The sequence below is a fragment of the Littorina saxatilis genome, linkage group LG9 (genome assembly GCF_037325665.1).
Source record: "Littorina saxatilis isolate snail1 linkage group LG9, US_GU_Lsax_2.0, whole genome shotgun sequence".
Classification (NCBI taxonomy): Eukaryota; Metazoa; Mollusca; class Gastropoda; order Littorinimorpha; family Littorinidae; genus Littorina; species Littorina saxatilis.
Window position 1 is genome coordinate 16,249,658 of NC_090253.1, and position 16,648 is coordinate 16,266,305.

General features: G+C 44.4%; 1 protein-coding gene across 2 annotated transcripts in view; it reads right to left on the reverse strand.

Moving 5' to 3' along the window:
- The window catches only part of LOC138975417 (Na(+)/citrate cotransporter-like), a 48,982-nt gene that overhangs the window by 27,663 nt on the left and 4,671 nt on the right, over window positions 1-16,648 (reverse strand). For both annotated transcript variants that reach the window (XM_070348095.1, XM_070348096.1), the window contains exon 2: window positions 5,825-6,626. In XM_070348095.1, coding sequence (XP_070204196.1) covers window positions 5,825-5,932 — 108 coding nt within the window. In that variant the 5' untranslated portion in view covers window positions 5,933-6,626. The remainder of the gene's footprint in view (window positions 1-5,824; window positions 6,627-16,648) is intronic.

Here is a 16,648-nt window from a genome sequence, read left to right on the forward strand (position 1 = left end):
AGCTGCGCGTTTTAACGATTCTTGTATTCTTTGTAGCCTATTCTTTGCATCGATCAAATGCGCACACATCGATCGATGTGTGCGCGTTTGATTGATCCACCAAACGCGCAGCGCGATCGCGCGATCGCGCAGATCGATCAAACGCGCCTAACATAACCATATGGCTACGCTAAACGCGAGTCCCTGCTTTTGAGTATAACTGTCGTAACGCGCCGCGTGGAGTTTTATTCTCGGATATATGTAAGGCTTTGACAACAACACAGTCGATGTCCACAGAATAGTTGAATCCAGTCAAGAAAGCAACGCCACAGCGCCAGCAGTGACCACAACAACAGATGTCCAGTGCCCTCACTGTTCCAGACTCTACGCCTCCAGACTAGACTTTCAGAGCTACCTCCGAGTGGCGAGCACACAGATGAGTTGCAGAAAGCAGTTCTTCTTCGGAGAGGAACAAACACTGACAGTTTAAACCAATCGTCTTCTTCTTCTTCTCGTTCGCTTCTTTAGACGAGTACCCTCGTGGGCCAAATCGGCACAAATGTTTATTTTACACTTGGAAGTAAAAATCCGTGATTGGGGAAAATGTTTTTAAGCAAAAATAAGTCACTTCTGCGATCTCAAAAACATCCGTGGGCTAATGAAAAAAAAAAGAGTGAGCTCGTGGTATATAAACCGCTGCACAAGTGAGTGAATACTGCTAGTCTGATGCACTTCTGACAGCTGCACTACAGCTGGGTTTTTTCCCTCCGGTTGGACTCTTTTTTTCCATACATTTGACATACATTTATATGGGTGAAGGTTTGCGAATAGGTAAGGGGTGTACGAGAGAGAGAGAGAGAGAGAGAGAGAGAGAGAGAGAGAGAGAGAGAGAGAGAGAGAGAGAGAGAGAGAGAGAGTGTGAGAGAGAGAAAGAGAGAGAGAGAGAAAAAAAAAGAGAGAGAGAGAGATGGTGGTGTCTGAGTAATTGTTATTGAGTACAGGTTTAATTAAAAACAAAACGGGCTTGTGGACATAGAAGGCTTTTAAACTGGACACGTGTAATAGGAGACACACACAAAATACAGCTGTCAACTCCTTGGTATCATAATACAATACAACAAGTGAAGAAAGTATCCGACCCGGTCGTGTTCACAATTTATATCACAGCCTTATCAGCAGATCACTGGAATACCCCCCTGTCGCATTACACACAAAAACAAGGCTAGTGAATTTGTTTGTATCTCCATTTTGGACATTGAGGTCAAGTGTTCGGCGGGAACAAAGCGTCACAATCTGGAGCAGACAGTCATGTTCATGTACTTTGCCTTCTTTTTTTTGTTTTTTGTTTTTTTGGCTGTCCTAAAACCTGTTCCTTGTGCAGTTGTTCTCTCTCACCGCCCTGTCCAGGCTCAACTGCTCTATCCACATCAGAATTTCGTTCCGCTGCCAGAACTACCGATTTTACAGACGCTCCAGGGAGGGATGTTGGGACTTCGCCTTCTCAGTTGCTTGTTATAGCACACACCCTACTTGTCACGCCCCCCCCCCCCTCTTCCCTAATCCCCAAGCAAGCAGCAGTAATGTTCTTGATGTTCTTGGTTTTGTCTCACACACAGAATTGTGCACTTTTAGTTTTAACGACATATTCCTCTACAACAACAAAAACAAAACAAACGAAAAACCTGCCTCCTCAAACAGGCGTAAAACATGTTTCTATAAATATGCGTGTTTTGGCTGCTTCCGTACTGTTCTCTTCCCAGCATCGCGTAAAGCCACAGTCCCCCCTCGGCACAGATCCCAAAACTACCTGCTTGCTGTGCTAATGAGAATGTTTTCCCGTTGAGAAATTAATTCATCAAAAGGAATTCCCACTCCGCACAGAAAACAACAGGGGTTGTCAAAGTCAAAGTCTTATCCGTTTTTTCAAAACAAGAAAAAGCAAAAAAAAGCAAGATCTGAATCGGAAATGGCGAGTCGATTTGTTTACACAGGAAGCTAGTACTTGTACCTGTTGTCGTGAGATAAGGGGACTCAAAGCAAACAATAAGATGTTTGGACTGCTGTGGAACATACCGTGTTATACTGCGATTCACAAAAACCCAGTTTTTGTTTTGGGACATGACAAGATTGAAAGGTGGCAGAAATTTAAGGGGACAGATTCGCGAAACCGTAAATTGTACGTTTGACCGAATTCCTTACTGTACGTCAAGTTGAACTGTATGTGATGAAGGTGTTTGTTATCCTCATGACTGTGAAGTTATGCTTTTACAGTGACAGAATTCAACATTATTCCCCCCTCTGCTTCTTTACCTCTGTAAACTTGTAGGGGTAGTTATTTTTCGATAATGACCCAGCAACCAAACAAATAACGACCCAGCAACAGCCTGAATCCTCGATAGTGCAATGGGTTGAGAGGTTGTTCTGTTTCGGTACTACTTTTTGCGACTGAAAAGTTCCGAACGCTCTAATGTACGAAGTATACATCTCTGGAGCAAACAATACAAACATACCGCATTTAAATTAACAACTACAGGCCTGAACACATGAATCTCCATATAAAATCCATGAGTTCGGTTGTTTTCTGAATCTAGATTTGCCGTGCTCAAACCGTTCATCACAAGCAATTTCCCAAGGCAAGTAACTCATACTTTGTCTAGCGACAAGAGTAGTTCCCCTTCTTTTCACTCAGTTCCTTCGACAACAGACTGCAATCCGACGGTCAGTTTTCAACAATATTTCATTTAATAAACAGATCACACGCAACCAAATGCACACATCTCATCAATTTAAACAACATAAAGGGGTTTCATACACTATTTTCCCCAGAAAACTGAACTTCATACAGTTTTTAACGTTGGAACACGGGTGCAAAAGTTCGTCTGCTAGTCCCATTTGACGAAAAAACATTATCCTAAGCGATACCAAAACATATATACAGAACACACAATATCTGCCTTTGCCGCCACAGCAGAATAACAGCATATCTGTGTACTTGATTTTAGCCCAAAATAGGAAAACTGACAAGAAGTGTTAACAGAATGGAATGATTTGCACGGAACTATACAACCGCGCATTAATCGATCGCCTGCGCAGGTTGACTGGTTGAGAGAATAGGATTCGATCAAACTTTCGCAAAAAAAACTCCTCTTTTCTTTGAATAACTGAAGAAAGGAGGAATAAAGAGGTTACACACCTCGTCTCAGTGATTATAAAAAATAATGGTCTCAGTTCGCGGTCATGAAAAAGCTCGCTAAAGCTCGCATTTTTCATGATCCGCTAACTTCGACCATTATTTTTAATAATCACTGAGACTCGGCATGTAACCTCTACTTATTTGCGTGTAAGTTTGTGCATGTGCGTGCTTTTTGTTGTGGTTCTTTTTCAATGCTACAAGGTAAGCTGCACGCTTTATTTTGTCGTTGTTAGTGGCATTGTTGTTGTTGTTGGTTTTGGTGGTGGTGGCGCCGCAGTTATAAATACACCACGTCGTTCGCCCCCCTCCCCCTCTCCTCCCCCCTCCCCCCACACTCTTTCTTTTTTTAAAAAATAGGACGTGTGATTATAGTAGTCGATCAGTTAGTTGGTACACGTCTGTTGTGCACATCATGCAGTGTTTGTTGACGCTTTGCAGTCAGTAAGGCCTGGCGCTCACCTATGTAACTTCAGCAGGACAGACGACGCACTGCAGACTATCCCAGCCCGCTACACGTTGCATGAAAAGAAAACAGGCCATGTACTCGTCATAATCCCTATCGCAGCATCAATAATATGCAGTGCGTCGTCTGTGCCGCTGAAACTGCGCAGGTATATTCTGCACTTAAGAAGTAATATACCGTGTGCTCTACTTTATGTTTTCGCCTCTTCTCTATTGTTTTTTCTTCATACATATATGAATATTGCTCGCTTTTTTGTTTGCGTTCATGTAGTTGCTTGTTTTTGTGTCACCCAGAGCAGAAGATGAAAGAAGACGCAGAAGTAAAAGTTATTTTCCTATACACTCTGGCAAAGTTAAAATAAAATTCGTCCCTGACACGTGCGTTTGTATCCATGTGTGTGTGTGTGTGTGTGTGTGTGTGTGTGTGTGTGTGTTTGTGTGTGTGTGTGTGTGTGTGCGTGTGTGCGTGTGTGTGTGTGTGTTTTGTGTGTGTGTGTGCATATGCGTGCGTCTGTTTGTCTGTCTGACTGTTTCCTTGTATGTCACAGTGTGTCTGTGTGTGTGCTTGCGTGCATGCGTAATGGCATGCGTTCCGTTCGTAGGTGCGGGTGTGTGTGTAGGTTCGTTAGATGCTGGTGTTGTCGCTCTGATGCACGGGGTCAGTGTTTCTGTATTGTTTCAGTATTGTTGATTTTGTTTTGCATTCTACTCTCTTAATCTTAGACAACATGTGATAACCGGCAAGGTGCTGACTTTCTTTTGTGCATTGTTGATGGTGAATGCATGTTAATTTATTTTTAATATACTTTCTTATGTGATAACCAATGTGCTATATTTTCTCAGGACAAAGAACAAATGTTTATTGTGAATGTGTTATGTATGTTATTATTACGGACACAAACGCTCAGCAATGTAATTTCTCTTTTAGAGATTAATAAAGTTATTGTATTGTATTGTATTGTATTGCCTACGCGCGCGTGCGTTCGTGTGTGTGTGTGTGTGTGTGTGTGTGTGTGTGTGTGTGTGTGTGTGTGTGTTCGTATGTGCGGGTGTATGTGTAGGTTCGTTCGTGCGTGCATGTATGCATGCATGCCTACGCGTGCGTTCGTGTGTGTGTGTGTGTGTGTGTGTTTGTGTGTCCGTGTGTCTCTGTGTGTGTGAAACCAGTATCTGTATGTGCATGAGTCTGACCCATGCACACGTGTTTGTGTAATACAACCAGAAAGATGGACACAGCCACACAGAGATAAGGCCAACAAGAAAAATTAGTCTGTTTACGGTAACATAGGCCCAAAAAAATGGGGTCGGTAGGTCGGGATTTTTTTTTTCCTCCAAAAAACATTTTTCTGTTATTTTGCCAAAAAACAGACTTTTTATTATTTTTTTTCTTTCCCAAATGCCCCAAAAAAGTCTAGGGTCGCGCGAAAAAATAGGGTCGGTCGGGATACTGTAAACAGACTATTTTTTTTTTTTTTGGGGGGGGGGCCTAAGCACTATCTACTGAGTGAAGTGTATACTTACAAGTGCAAGTGCTGTTTGGCAATAAAATCGTATTAATTAAGACACTTTTCCCCCACCCTTCATTTGTTATCCACGCGCGCGTTCAATTAAAATACATCTCAATAAGCGATAATTTGGTATTAATGTACATGTCTGTTATATATTTGAAGCAGGCGCCAATAACAATACTTACCCCAACCCCCACACCATCAGATACTCCTTACAAAAATGCGCCATGCCGAAACTCTCTGTTAACAAACGCCAGTCTCTCTAGCCTGCGTTTACTGATAAGTTGTACATACATTAACTGGGATTGTTTGTGAATTAAGTGGCCTTGGTTGTTAAAGAAAAAATCTTTTTATCCAAAACAGCAGTTTCAGACGGACTCGATTTACAAAAGAAACACAAATACACACACACTCACGCACGTCACGTATGTAAGCACGCACGCAGGCAGACACACTTACGCACACACACACACACACACACACACACACACACACAAACGCGCGCAAACACACACATAAACACACAAACACTACACACACACACACACACACACACACACGTACACACACACACACACACACACACACACACACACACACACACACACACACACACACACACACACACAGAAAAAGAATCAGTCCGATGGACTATAGACAAACAAAATCGCAAGATGCTTACGCTGTTGGGATAGCAGAGCGGAAGTGGCAGAGCAGCCAATGGAATGAGGAAGGAAAGCCACAGTGTCTTGGACTCCCAGAACCTCCTCAGGCAAGACCGCGCTCCCATGATGATCTCTTGACGAAGAATACAAAGCTGACTTGAGGTATAGTTTCGCACAAGACGTGAGGTATAGTTTCGCACAAGACGTGAGGTATAGTTTTGCACAAGACTTGAGGTAGAGTTTCGCACAAGACTTGAGGTAGAGTTTCGCACAAGACGTGAGGTAGAGTTTCGCACAAGACACGTGTTTCACACAGGATGTATCATAATGTTCCAGGTTATTCAATATGCTTTGCTCGCAAAGGCTTCATACATAGATACCTTATAGTATCACACAACTGATGCACAGCACTGCCACATCAGTTGTATTTCGCTGTTTCCAGTTGATGATCTACGAGAATATATCACACACAAAAATGTCTTGTTCTTATTCCTACTTCAACATTCTCCTCAAACTTGAGCAGAAATCATTCGTTGGCAACGAAACTCACAACACGAGATTCGTTCTGCTCAGATCATCATCTGGTGATTTCATGCGCAGTTCCTTAAAGTACACATTAACTTTAATTTTATTTGTGTCCCTTTAGAAAAAAATTTAAAGAATCATCGTTAAACTCAGAACTGAAAGCAGTTGCATCCGGGGATTGTGAGTTCACATCTTGCATGTCAGTGAGTTAATCATCGTGAAAGCTGTGGCGCGTCTCCTTCATGTGGTAATATATCCATGGAGAGTTCTATAGTCAAAGCTCGCTCCAAGCACCTGAAAGGAACAAAGGAAATAATGAATCGAGAAAATGAAGAATAACTAACACACACACACACACACACACACACACACACACACACACACACACACACACACACAAACACAGAGGGTAGAGGTCTGACAAAGCGCAATCCACTGGTCCTCCAGGTTAGGGGTTGGGCACTGGGCTAACAACACAGTCCACTGGTCCTCCAGGTTGGGGGTTGGGCACTGGGCTAACAACACAGTCCACTGGTCCTCCAGGTTGGGGGTTGGGCACTGGGCTAACAACACAGTCCACTGGTCCTCCAGGTTGGGGGTTGGGCACTGGGCTAACAACACAGTCCCTTAAACAAAAAAAGGCTTGTTACGGCAGCAACAAAGAAAACCAACATTACCTCGTGTGACGGGCTTCCAGAGTCATCGGAACACACACACACACACACACACACACACACACACACACACATACACACACACACACACACACACACACACACACACACACACACACAGAAGAAGAAAAAAAACAGAAAGAAAAAAAACACAGATAGACTTCCAAAGTTCCAAAATCCAAAATATAAACCCCAACAAAAACGAGAAAGGTTAGCCTAAATTTTGACAATTTATTTTTTGACAAAAAGAAAAATTCACAAGTACGTCGACCCAATGGTCTTCTTTGGGGACAGACAAACAAATACAAGTGAGACAAATAACAAAAAGTGCTCAGTATGCGTTGAACGCGAACTCTGGTGATGATGATAATTAATTTTAATGTCCTCTTAGAACCATTTGGCCTATCTTGGGACAGGTAGAGTTAATATGCTTTATGTGGGGACAAGACACTGGACAAACATGCAAACAGAGAACACATGATATGACCGTGTTATATATCTGGAAGTCTGTTGTTGCGATATTTCAAAATGGGGATGGAAGTAATGATTGTGTACGCGGAATATGGTTGGACTGGAGCGGTTTTGTAGGCTTATTTGCTTTTTATGTATGTAGAATATGTTTATATTTGTGGCTGAATAAGTTTAAAAAATAAAAATTTAAAAAAATTTAAATCATGAAAACAGAATCTTAATTTCGAACTCTGGTAGGGAGATGGTCAAAGTCGAAAGAAAAAAGATGAGGAATGAAAGGCACACTAAAAATTAAAAATTAAATTAAAAAAAACACACAGCAGAAAATGCGTTTTATGCCTGAGTGTGCGAACTGAAAAAGCTTCGTGTCCTAAATTCAACGTTGAATAAATGCAACTTGTTGAAAGCGTTATCTCCCAGGGTAGTTGTTCATTCAAACTGCATCGAGGTCGATTTTGACACTGGATCAAGTTTACATGTACTTGACCGCGTAAAATTGTGCAGCCAACTACTAAAAGTTAAAAAGACAACAGACATTAGAGCGCGTACCTATCCAAACATGGATCTTTGCCAAAGGCCACGTACGCTCAATCTGAGACTGGATCAAATAACATCATTTGTCAATGCCGGTGTAACACGACAATTTAACTCCACGAAAAATGTACTCCGGAGTAAAAATTTCGTACGAAATTCTTACTCCGAGTACACCTTTCGTACGAGAAAAGAACTCCCCAAGGCATGACAAAATTACTCCCTCCACGGAATTTTTACTCCCCATTTGTTTTACTTCCAGTAAAAATCTCGTTCGCAAAAACGGGATGCGGGCGAAGGGATAATGCCAATAAGTGATCTCGCGCACACGAATGTCGCGTTACCCTCCCTCCACCCCTTCCACCACCAAGACTAACAGGGGACAAGGGAGTAAAAATTTCGTACACCTGGCATGGGAAGTTAAATTGCTGGTGTTGGGGTGAAGTAATTTATTCGTTATTTATTCGTCAGGGGAGTAACATTTTTGTACGAAATGTTTACTCGGAACTCACCTGTCTTGGGGAGTAATTTTCTCGTGTTATGGGGGAGTTAGTTTTTCGTGAAGGGAGTACAATTTTCGTACGACATTTTTACTCCGGAGAAAAAATCTCGTGGGTGTTATTTTCTCGTGTTACACCGGCATTGCTTCAACTATTAATTTTCCGTTCGTCTCCGACAGGCAATTGAAAACGAAATAATTTGAATCTAAGTAACGCTTAATTTTTCTTTTGTATTGAATATTTTTCCAGAGCTTGTTATTATTTGCAAGCAAAATTCATTGTAAAGGATAAATAAAGTATTTTGTTTTATTATTCTTAATACAATTTTTCAAATATATATATTGGACAGTCCAAAAAGAAAATGGTTTTGAATACAGTTGACCCCCTTTTCTCTTGTACGCTAACTTTGAATTGTCTACACAAGTGGCATTTCTCCCTCTTTTTCCCCTCCAATGCACGTTAGACTGGTTATGTTTGACGTTTAAAAACATAACCATCTAAAAAATAAAAAATGTAATTCTCACATTTCTCCGAGACAGACGCCTAAATCACCACGTTACTTTGTAGTTTGAAGTGAAGTGTCTAAAATTCCATTTGCCTTAATTACTTTTCTTAATACGCAGATTAATTGGCCATGTTTGCAGTTCCAAACCTAGCGCACACACACACACACACACACACACGCACGCACACACACGCACGCACACACACACGCACGCACGCACGCACGCACACACACGCACGCACACATACACACACACACACATACACACACTTACGGACGCACACACACACACACACACACACACACGCACGCACGCACGCACACACACGCACGCACACACACACACATACACACACACACACACGCACACACACACACACACACACACACACACACACACACACACATACGCACACACAAGCAATGTTACAGAAGTCAGTCAGATGACAATGCAAGCGAGCTGTTCAGCAGGTGAGTATATACTCGCAACAATCTAACTTTGTTTGTTTGTTTGTTTAACGCCCAGCCGACCACGAAGGGCCATATCAGGGCGGTGCTGCCTTGACTATTAACGTGCGCCACACACAAGACAGAAGTCGCAGCACAGGCTTCATGTCTCACCCAGTCACATTATTCTGACACCAGACCAACCAGTCCTAGCACTAACCCAATAATGCCAGACACCAGGCGGAGCAGCCACTAAATTGCTTAGGTATGACCCGGCTGGGGTTCGAACCCACGACCTCCCGATCACGGGGCGGACGCTTTACCACTAGGCCAACCGTGCCGGTCAACAATCTAACTACATCCCACAATCAAACAAACTACAGGCAGTGGCCTTTGTGTACAATAAATCTGATTCTCGGGTGTCAAATTGGCAGACGATTCACTGGCACGAATTCAGTCGTCTTTGTTGTGGTTCCTATATACATACAAATGGTTTGCATTATATACTGACGTCCAAAAGAAACGCGAAAAATATTATTTATTTTACAAATAATTTTTTTCTGGATTAACAAAAGTTGCGTTATTTTTGGCAGCCAGTATTATCAAGACCGATGTCTGAGGAAGGTGTATTGTGAATTTTACCGCATCAGCGCACTTGCAATCCACGTAAAGCCCGAGTTAGCTGATACATTTTTCTTGTGCAGTTCAGCTACACGTGCAAGAAAAGCACAAAAGCTGATCAGTGAGTGGTGTTCACTGTCACTAGAGGATACAAATGGCACAAAGTTACAGGTTTTATCAGTCCCTCATTCGACGCTATCACCATGCCAAGACTCACTTCTGCTGAACGCGAGAGAGCCATTGGACGTCTGGAGGCTGGGGACACGCCGGAAGCCGGGGCTGCGACTTTCCAATGTCACATATCCACCATTTATCGTCTCCTGCAGCGGTTTGTGATAACTGGCTCTACTGCTGATGCCGAGCGAAGCGGCAGAACCCGAGTGACGACGCCAAGGCAAGATCGGCACATTTTCCGCAGCCATGTTGCACATCCCTTCAGAACAGCTGCAGAAACAGCCAGAACTGTTATAGGGACACACCAGGCACCCTTTTCTAGGCAAACGGCCAGCCGGCGACTGCGCTTCCGGGGGCTGAAGAACTGCCGTCCAGCCAGGGGACCCGTCCTCTCCGTGCGCCATAGACAGGCACGCCTGCATTGGGCGCAAGGCCTTCTCAATTGGAACAATGTTCGCTGGCAGAAAGTGCTTTTCAGCGATGAAAGCCGTTTCTGCATTGACCATGCCGACGGGCGTGTTCGGGTATGGAGAAGAAGTGGTTACCGCTGGGGTGGGCCCAGCCTCATGTTGTGGGGCGCCATCGGCCACAACCAGGTGCTTGGTCCCGTCATCTTCCAAGGCCTGGGTCCTGGACCCGGCAACTGCGTAACAGCGCAGCGCTATATGGACCAGGTGCTGCACCCTCATGTGCTGCCCTTTTTTCAAGCCCATGGAAACTGGGTTTTCCAGCACGACAACGCGCGCCCCCACACCGTCAGGGCCACTCAGGATCTCCTGCACCGCTCAGGCATCCAGGTGATGCCTTGGCCAGCGTTATCTCCTGACATGAACCCTATTGAGCAATTTTGGGACTTGCTCCAGACACAGCTCAACAGGGTCGTCCCAAGGCCCACAACTGTCGCTGATCTTGATCGGGCCGTCCGGCAGGCCTGGACCAACATTCCCAGGCAAGCCAGCAACACGTTGGTCCGCTCAATGCACCGCCGATGCCAGGCCGTCATCGATGCTAATGGGGGCCACACACGCTATTGACTGTTCTGTTAAGCGCTAATATCGCATCGTCTCCGCAACCTTAATGTGTTATGGACCATAAGTCAGTGTTCTACTCTACCAAAAATTGGACATTAATAATAAAATTTGAATTTTTGTACGATTTTTTTATTAGGCAATAAATGACACTAGACACTGTTTTTCGCGTTTCTTTTGGACGTCAGTATATATATATTGTCAATCCCCAAGACAGTAGACTTCATTTCTGTTCGCCCTTAACATTGTTGTCACTCATTTAAGTCAGATACAGTTAGTTGACAAAATCCGGCCAAATATCCATCGTCAAAACATTTGTTTTGTTGGTGCAGTTATAGGCCAAATAAAAAATATATGTTGGTTTAGGGTTTCCCGCCGACCAAAAAACTTTTCAATTTAAAAGAAAACAAAAACTGTTGGCACATTTTGCGAACTATACCGAGACTAACGGAAGTAACCTCCTTTTAAATCGACTAAATTGAAGAAGAATTTTTTATTTTTTTTAAGCTGACCTACCGACTCTATCTTTTTTGGTCACGTTACCCTTAGTTACCTAAACCAACATACATTCTTATCTTGCCTTATACGAAAATCTAAAAACACAGCATATATAAATATAATTATGTGCGCATGGTAATCATAACCTCTTAATTCCTTGTCTGCCTGTGTGTCCGCTTGTCTGTCTCGCTGCGTGCCTGGCGTACTGAAATACATGTTGGTCTTCCTGTTTACTTTGCTTTCTCTCTTTCTTTTGTTCTTTCTTTCTGTGGGTGTATATAATTATACTAGAATGAATACCCGCTTCGCCGGGTACCCGGCTTGGCCGGGAAGAAGTAGAGCCGAATGATAACCGACTTCGCCGGGAAGAAGTAGAGCCGAATACCCGGCGAAGTACCCGACTTCGCCGGGAAGAAGCAGAGGAATACCCGGCTTCGCTGGGATGAAAGCATTGTGGACAGTGACCTTCTAAAAATAGTAACGGGAATATCCGGCTTCGCCGGGATGAAAGCGTTGTGGACAGTGACCTTCTAAAAATAGTAACGGGAATATGGATTGACGCCACACGAAGGAACGGAGATAAACGCAAAACACTGGAGAAGATAAGGAAGAGTTACTGGGAATGGATCTGGGAAGATGAACAGAAAAACCAAAATCGGTTCAGCGCTGCGCGCTGAGAGCACGTGTTGAAAATTCTCATCGACCAGGTTGTGTCCGGGGTCTACCTGAATATGCCCATCAAATTTGAAGCAGATCCATCGAGAACTTTGGCCGTGCATCGCGAACACACACACACACACACACACACACACACAAGCCGTATCTATATATATAGATAGATAGATAGATAGATGCATGTCTATTTTATGCTGTGGTTGCTTTATTACTTTTCCGTTTTTACGACACCCAATGCATGTTCAGCGAGAGTGCACAGCCAAGGCTGTTTGATGCTGCTGCGCAACCTGTGGAAAGTAGAGCCAGCACACGACACTTTAGGGGGGAGGGGGAGAGGGAAGAGGGGGAGAGGTGAGACGGAGGGTGAGAGGGGGTGGGGGAGAGGACAAAGGGACAGAGGTTCAGCTAAGAGTGCACAGCCAAGGCTGTTTGATGCTGTTGCGAAACCTGTGGAGATGATCTGGGAAGCTAACACACGACAGTTTGTGAGGGGGTGGGAGAAGGAGAGAGGGAAGAGGGTGAGAGGGGGAAAGGTGAGACGGAAGGAGAGAGCGAAGAGGGGGAGGGGTGAGAGGGAGGGTGAGAAGAGGGAGGGAGGGAGGGAGGGAGGGAGGGAGGGAGGGAGAGAGCGAAGAGGGGGAGAGGTGAGAGGGAGGGTGAGAGGGGGGAGGGAGGGAGGGAGGGAGGGAGAGAGTGACGAGGGGGAGAGATGAGAGGGAGGGAGGGAGAGAGGAAAGAGGGGGAAAGGTGAGAGGGAGGGAGAGAGAGAGAGGGAGGAAAGCGAGGAAGGGATAGAGGGAAGAGGGGGGGGGGGTGAGAGGAGGAGGTTGTGGAGTGGAGCCGATGTCTCCTCCAACCTTTTATTATTACATGCGCGAGGACAGCTCCCCTCCCTTATCCCACCGTGTTATGAGCCTGAGGTCGGGAAAAGGGAGGCGGAGGGGCAGTTGGAGGAGAGGAGGGGGGGGGGGGGAGGGGTTGATGTCAGCCAAAAATACGACCTTCGCGTCTAAGCTTCGTAGTTCCTTACGCTTTATGTCGACCTAAGTTTAGGTTGAGCGATTGACACAGTTTTTTTTAAGATCTGTCGACGTTAGTTGAAAAGTTAACGTGCTCCTGTGGCAGCTGTTTCTCTCGTAGCCATCAGCTAATGATAGGCTTGTGGTGTAACATAATTCACACACGCACGCACGCACGCACACACACACACACACTCACACACACGCACGCACACACACACACTCACACACACACACACACACTCACACACAATTGTTTTTTTATATATATACATTGTATATATATATGAGTCTGTGTAGAGGGATTACCTTATGGAGCGGGGATATAGCTCAGTTGGTAGCGCGCTGGATTTGTATTCAGTTGGCCGCTGTCAGCGTGAGTTCGATCCCAGGTTCGGCGGAAATTTATTTCACAGAGTCAACTTTGTGTGCAGACTCTCTTCGGTGTCCGAACCTCCCCCCGTGTACACTACATTGGGTGTGCACGTTAAAGATCCCACGATTGACAAAAGGGTCTTTCCTGGCAAAATTGCTTAGGCACAGTTAATAATTGTCTACCTATACCCGTGTGGCTTGGAATAATAGGCCGTGAAAGGTAAATATGCGCCGAAATGGCTGCAATCTACTGGCCGTATAAAATTTCATCTCACACGGCATCACTGCAGAGCGCCTAGAACTGTACCCACGGAATATGCGCGATATAAGACTCATTGATTGATTGATCCTATGTACGGTAAAAGCCTGATCAGATCTAAGATGGTGAGCCGGATTGTTTGCACGAGAAAGACTGCGTGTCCATCTTCTCCGTGTCTTGTGGTTGTTTGCTAACTGTTGGAGGTAATGTTGAACTTTCGCGTTGTAAATTCATATCTCACAACCCAGTGACATTATTGACTTTTTTTTAATTTTTATACAAGTCCATTTAATCAAACCAAATAATATGTATCGTGAAATTATTTGATGGAGATCGACGAAAATTACGAGAAAATGCATAATCTATATCTATATACGGATTGTGTCTGTCTGTCTGTCTGTCTGTCTGTCTGTCTCTCTTCGCGATGCACGGCCAAAGTTCTCGATGGATCTGCTTCAAATTTGGTGGGCATATTCAGGTAGACCCCGGACACAATCTGGTCGATGAAAATTTTCAACCCGTGCTCTCAGCGCGCAGCGCTGAACCGATTTTGGTTTTTCTGTTCATTCATTCCCAGTAACTCTTCCTTATCTTCTCCAGTGTTTTGCGCGTTTATCTCCCTTCCTTCGTGTGGCGTCAATCGCGTACGGTGCGCCCGGCGAAGCCGGCGTACGGTGCGCCCGGCGAAGCGGGTATTGGTGCGCCACTCACCCGGCAAAGCCGGGTCAGCGGGTATTCATCTAGTTATATATATATGTGGTATCGACAGAGTTACCTCCCGTCCTTCGAAAACATGGCTGTGCCGATGTTTTCCTTCGAAAACCCATGTAAATAAAAAGCCTCTGTACATATCATTCCGTAGTTTCGAAGGTATCTAAAATGACTTGTTATGCTAACAAGAGCAGGTTCTGCAAAATTGGAGTTTTAAATTGCAGTGGATTCTGAGCTATGAATTTATAACGATAAAGTTCAACATAACCCTTTTGGACTCACTCTCGGTCGGCAAAATCACACACACACACACACACACACACACACACACACACACACACACACACACACACACACACTTGCTCTGGTTGATAAATCAAGTGGCACAATAGGTCCTACAGTAAGGCAAAACAAAAATAATATGTTGGTTCAGGGTAACATGAAAAAATAACCCAACAAGAGGCGAAGCCATCAAGGCTCACGTAAGAAATCGACAAACAGTAACACAAACTCAATCACTCCGTCACACATACACACACACACACACACACACACACACACACACACACACACACACACACACACACACACACACACACACACACACACACACAGAAAGAGCATAGGTGAAACTGTGCAAGAAAGCGAGACACTAGATCTAGATCTGTCTGTCTGCATGTAGCCTACTTACAGGACACGACTGCCAACTAGTCTCGGCGCGCTCAAAATAATAATGACCGAGACTTTCAGTACTTCCTTCGCGTGACGTCTAACCCTCTTACGTCATAATGTGACGTCAATGTAATGTGACGTCTTCAAATGTTAGAGTTTCTACCACAGACATACACACACACGCACGCACAAACACACACACACACACACGCACAAACGCACAGACAGACAGAATGATCGCATAGGCTACACTTACGTGAGCCAAAAATAGGGTCGGTAGGTCGGGTTTTTTTTATAAAAAAAAATTTGATCTCGGTATGGTTCGCAAAATGTGCCAGAGGGTGTTTTTTTGGCTCACGAAGTGTAGCCTATGCGATGCTAACTTTTGTCTGTCTGTGCGTGCGTGCGTATGTATGTATGTATGTATGTATGTATGTATGTATGTCTGTGGTAGAAACTTTAACATTTGAAGACGTCATATTACATTGACGTCACATTATGACGTACGCGGGTTAGACGTCACGCGATGGAATTACTGAAAGTCTCGGTGATTGTTATTTTGAGCGGGCCGAGACTATTTGGCAGTCGTGTCCATGTAAGTAGGCTACATGCAGACAGACAGATCTAGATCTAGTGTCTCGCTTTCTTGCACAGTTTCACCTATGCTCTTTCTGTGTGTGTGTGTGTGTGTGTGTGTGTGTGTGTGTGTGTGTGTGTGTGTGTGTGTGTGTGTGTGTGTGTGTGTGTGTGTGTGTGTGTGTGTGTGTGTACTGTGTGTGTGTGTGTGACGGAGTGATTGAGTTTGTGTTACTGTTTGTCGATTTCTTACGTGAGCCTTGAAGGCTTCGCCTCTTGTTTGTTTTGGTTTTGTTTGTTTTGTTTTAAGAAATGAAAAAGTGTTAAGGTCGGCGGGAAAAAATAGGGTCGGTCGGGTAACCCTAAACCACCAAATATTTTTGTTTGGCCTAAAAGATCATGCAAGGTGGCAACAAGAGAAACACGACATACACCATGCACTCTCATTCTGACCTTATCGGTTGCGTCTCTGGGACACATGTTCTGCATGCCTACAACAGGATTTCGGTTTATGGTATACACCTTTGTTGTGTGCAAGATACAATCTCAGATGCTTGCATGGCTCGACTTGCTCGTATGC